The sequence below is a fragment of the Limulus polyphemus genome, unplaced genomic scaffold, assembly GCF_000517525.1.
Source record: "Limulus polyphemus unplaced genomic scaffold, Limulus_polyphemus-2.1.2 Scaffold1884, whole genome shotgun sequence".
Taxonomy (NCBI): Eukaryota; Metazoa; Arthropoda; class Merostomata; order Xiphosura; family Limulidae; genus Limulus; species Limulus polyphemus.
The window spans coordinates 129,927-134,926 of NW_013667494.1; the positions used below are offsets into that span (position 1 = coordinate 129,927).

Consider the following 5,000-nt stretch of genomic DNA (forward strand, 5'->3'; position numbering starts at 1 on the left):
CTCGTTAGAACTGAAGTAATATGTTATAACCACCTTCTCTTCGGAGTCGTTTAGCTCGTTAGAGCTGAAGTAATTTGTTATAACCACCTTATTTTTGGAGTCGTTTAACTCGTCAGAGATGAAGTAATTTGTTATAACCACCTTCTCTTCGGAGTCGTTTAGCTCGTTAGAGCTGAAGTAATTTGTTATAACCACCTTCTTTTTGGAGTCGTTTAACTCGTCAGAGATGAAGTAATTTGTTATAACCACCTTCTCTTCGGAGTCGTTTAACTCGTCAGAGATGAAGTAATTTGTTAGAACCACCTTCTCTTCGGAGTCGTTTAACTCGTCAGAGATGAAATAATTTGTTAGAACCACATTCTCTTCGGAGTCGTTTAACTCGTCAGAGATGAAGTAATTTGTTATAACCACCTTCTCTTCGGAGTCGTTTAGCTCGTCAAAGACATACATTTAATGTTTTTCAATTAATTTAAACCTGAACAAACGTTTCGTTTTTCATACATAGATATAAATCATGTCTGTAGATGCTTTCCCATACTTCTAAGCGAAGTTAGCAAATAGCACTTAAAATGAACCTTCAACATCACAATAAGTACAAACACAGGTTTACGTACTCTGTATATAACTCACTAAAAACGACTTTTCACCACATCTCGTCTTCTTGCTTTCTTTTTCAAGATACAACTTATTCCATCCAATATGTTTTCCTCAGAAACTACCCTTGGCGTTCCAACATTCTTTTTCAAAACATTAAAAAGAAATTACGTTGACTTCTCCATTTTAAATAACAAAATGATTCCAATTACAATTCATAATAGAAACTTTGTCTGAAATATTTCGAAAGTTTCTGAGTTCCTGAACACGGAGTAACCGATAAGTGTCTGTTAGAACCCGACAATGATTCCATACGTCTCAAAGGTCGACATCAAAATATATAAGAGCCATAGACTAATAAAGAACAGTGTAGTCGGTAATTTGTACTTCTTAGTGCCTCCGAGTTCACCTCCGACGGTTCTGTGGCGTCGCAACATAAGAATGAGTGAGACTGTAAAGGCACAAACACAAAAGAGTGTTACAGAAAATGCCAGACTGCCAGGATTAACTGAAAACGATGTACCCTTGATGGCATGGTAAATTGCTGCTAGCGACCAGGCGATTCCGATACCAAGAAACACGTTAACGGCGTTACTACCGGTTACATTCCCAATGGAAGAATCGGCGTATTTATCATTGACAGCTGCCACTTTGCTAGCAAAAGTATCTGAAAAAAAAAGAGAGAAAAATTTCGTTGTTTTAGTTTAATGTATAAAAATGCTATATATATTTCAAGAGGATAAATGGAACAATTACATATGAACATGCATACATGATAAGGTATAGTCTACGCTTGTTAGGCTTACTCACTGAGCACTATAGAATGCGATCTGGAAAGACTGCAGTCATTTACGGGTGTGTCAGTCGTGCGCCATTTTGTCGGAGGTATAAGTGCCGGAAGACTGCCATATAAATGTTGTACATTTGGGTGCTCAAACGTTTTTCAAAAGAGGGATACATCGGTCTCATTTTTTTGGTTTCTAAATGTTGATAATTTTACATATTTTAAAATTGAAATTAATCGTAAGCGGTGAACATTTTAATAAATTCCCAGCAGTTGAAGTATTGCTACAGAAGTAAAATATGATGACAGAATGTATGACCATGTAGGCCTAACTAATGAGTTTAGAAACGACAGATTGTTAATGCTGGGAAAAACTATGCTCTGTTAATATGTTAACCTTCAACATATTTGTAATCATAAATAGTTTATGGTACAATTTCTGCTTTGTTCAGAAACAATCTTTATTTTTTTTTTGGAAGTAATTCGGACTTAGAAATATCTCTTTTCCTTCTAGGTTTCCATTGCAAGATAAACATTTATTAAAGAAATGAACAATTGCTATATCTAGAGAGAATTGGACTCAAACTAACTATTCGCGTATGTAGCGAGCATTTCACTGCATTAAGTTTTCAGGCACGTAGGGTATAATAAATTGAGGCATTATTTCTTTAGTATCCAAACTATTATAGAAGTTCACATATCATCCTTTCTTTTCAAGTTATATATGTGTAATAATTATTAACAAGCGACTGGGTTTGGAGACAACTTTCACTGGTAAAATAACAATGATAACATGCATGTATTAATTACTATCATCAGTATTTTGTAGTAAAATAACTAAAAATAGTATACAAGTCAATATAAAAATAGTAAGTAACACATTGCTTCAAGATTTTCATGTAATGCCAGTTGAATTGTGAAAGATATATTGTAATAGGCGCATCCAGATGTAGCTTGGGGGAACTTGAAAAATAATGCTGTGCCATCAATATTTCCTTAATTTCCCACTCATCTTCAAAGTGTGAAATCGAAGAGGAAGTCTCCAGTGAAGAGGAAATTAGAAGAACTTCAGCCTGAAGTGCTTTATTAAATTTGTCAAATTTTCAAAATTTTATGATGTTTTAACAACTGTTGCAAATATTTAAAAAATGCTACTTAATTTTGATTCACAGCTTTAATCTTGGAGCAAATAGTTATCTTCAGTAATTGGCTATAAAACCAACTACATCTATATTTATAAGTGCACTGGATGCACACTTATGCTAAGGTATCTTCTGAGGAACCATGTTCCAGCACAGCAGTGAAAGAGGAGATGCCTAATGGCACCTTTTGAATCCTCCAGTAACTTGTTTCCTCACAAAACGGTTGCTTCAAAAGAAGATTACATTAATGAGAAAGAACATGTGAGGAGGCGAGATAAAAAATTATCTACCAAGGAAGAGCTCATCAAAAAGGTGAAAGAGCAAGGTTTAAATGAAAGTGGTTATAAAGACATTAGAAATGCTTTTCCTAATGCCGTGAAAATTTTGATACAGGATCCTCTGAGAAATAGAGAAGTGAATCAATGTGGTAGACATTACTCAGAAGAGGTGAAATAAGTGACCATATATTTTCATTCTCCAAAAGTTTACGTATATCTGCGTCAGGTGTTTGGATTATCTTATCCTTAATGATTAGGTGCTTGAAATACTTTTGTAAATTGTAAACTAGGTTTTTGAGAAGAAGTGTTTCAAAGTTTAAAAGAAAAAGAACTAATATGCGAAAAATTATATTTTAGTAATTGACTCCATGGTTTTGCGAATACCAACTGAGTGGAGGGAATATTCTGCAGAGCTTCACCAAGACAATCTTGTTCAAAAATGTGTAAATGAAATACGTATGAGTACTTTTCACCCTTTGGAGAGTTCCAAAATTCGTCATTTATGACTGACAATTTTCAGACAAAAAAGGGATGTATTTCTTACATGATATTCTAATGTACTTGTCACTGTGCAGCAGAACCAAAACAGCTGGTTCCGTTGTTTTGTTTTCATGGCCATGTGGTTAGGGCGCTCAACTCGCAATCTGAGAGTCGCGGGTTCGAATCCCTGTCACACCAAACATGCTCGCCCTTTCAGCCGTGGGGACATTATAATGTGAAGGGTCAATCCCACTATTCGTTGGTAAAAGAGTAGCCTAAGAGTTGGTGGAAGATGGTGATGACTAGTTGCCTTCCCTCTAGTCTCACACTGCTAAATTAGGGACAGCTAGTGCAGATAGCCCTCGTGTAGCTTTGCGCGAAATGCAAAAACAAATAAACAATATCAATATTTTTGTAGCTTTATTGAAATTAAATGTTTATTTCTGCAGTCACTTTTACTGTTCGTGAAATACCTGTACATGAACATCCAAATATTCATTTCATCTACAAAACTAAATAAGTTGTCAAGTATATTCGACATTGTTGTTTGTGTATTTTACTGTGAAATCCCTTCATGGGCTATTAAATGGTCGATACTTTTTATTTATTTTGATATTACAGATGGTTATTTAAAAATAATGTCTTTAATTTGAATCATGAATTTTAGATGAAGAGAACGCTGAATTAAACATTTTAAACTGGCTGGGTGTCAAAACTCGTGCCACCAGGTGACACAGTAGTAAATTTTAGAACTTATTGTGCTTCTCTGAATGTTAGTATTCACCATAGCAAATATTCATGACGTTGTTCTGACACTTTGACATTAGGCTTACGCTATATATATCTGTAATTGTTAGTTGCTAATTAACAATATTTGTGAACGTGTTGGAAAGTTAAACTGTAGCATGCACAAATTCGTCTTGTACGCATTCCGAGCCATTATTCTTGTATAGATACCATACCTTTGGCAAGATGACGGTAACACAGGCGCGGACAGTTTATTTACAGACAACTGTTACTAGTGTCTCCAGTTACTACATGTATACAGCTGAACGAGTGTACTGTATTCCTGGTTCACCAGTTCAGCTGAATAACGAGAGAGTTAATTGAGAAATATAATAATTAATAACCTGTGTTGTTAAAATAAATAATACAATTTTAAATAATCCTTCTTATAATTCTGATATCTTGTGACATAAATAAAGATTATGCAAAAATTACATTTCACCAACTTGATCCGGTTCACACCCTAACGGTTGTTATCAAGTATTTTCTTAATATAAATAACGTCTAAATTACATTAGTGTCTTTTTTTTACCCCAGGTTGCATGAAGACCAACGTGAAAAGAAGGTATAGTGTAGTTGACGTGTTATTACATCTTGCTCACATTCACTCAGAAGATCTTATTAAAAAAATATTCATTAATTCGTATTAATTCAAACAGTTAAACTATATTTTATATCACACATTCCATGTGAAGATACAGAACGAAGAAACTGTCAGGTTCTAATGAAGAAAGGTGGTAGAGAGAAGGAGGGAGACTGTACTTTCGAAGTAGTCATGTTATAGAATTTGAAAATCGCTTGATCTTTTGGCATCTTCCTATCGCAGAACACAAGGAACTTGTTCTCTTAAACTATAGAAACGATAGAGGAGTGCAGGTATTGGCATTTCTCTTTTACAAAAATGAATACATTTTACGAACCGACTAGATGATATAT

The 5,000-nt window shown here is 34.5% G+C and overlaps 2 protein-coding genes across 2 annotated transcripts in view; both read right to left on the reverse strand.

The window, feature by feature from the left end:
• The window catches only part of LOC111087213, a 1,276-nt gene extending 803 nt beyond the window's left edge, over window positions 1-473 (reverse strand). Inside the window, exon 1 of the mRNA XM_022393120.1 lies at window positions 11-473. Coding sequence (XP_022248828.1) covers window positions 11-450 — 440 coding nt within the window. The 5' untranslated portion in view covers window positions 451-473. The remainder of the gene's footprint in view (window positions 1-10) is intronic.
• A 390-nt stretch (window positions 474-863) lies between these two features.
• The window catches only part of LOC106465250 (sodium/calcium exchanger 1-like), an 80,447-nt gene continuing 76,310 nt past the window's right edge, over window positions 864-5,000 (reverse strand). The window contains exon 6 of the mRNA XM_013925458.2: window positions 864-1,261. Within this exon, the coding sequence (XP_013780912.1) occupies window positions 885-1,261 (377 nt within the window). The 3' untranslated portion in view covers window positions 864-884. The remainder of the gene's footprint in view (window positions 1,262-5,000) is intronic.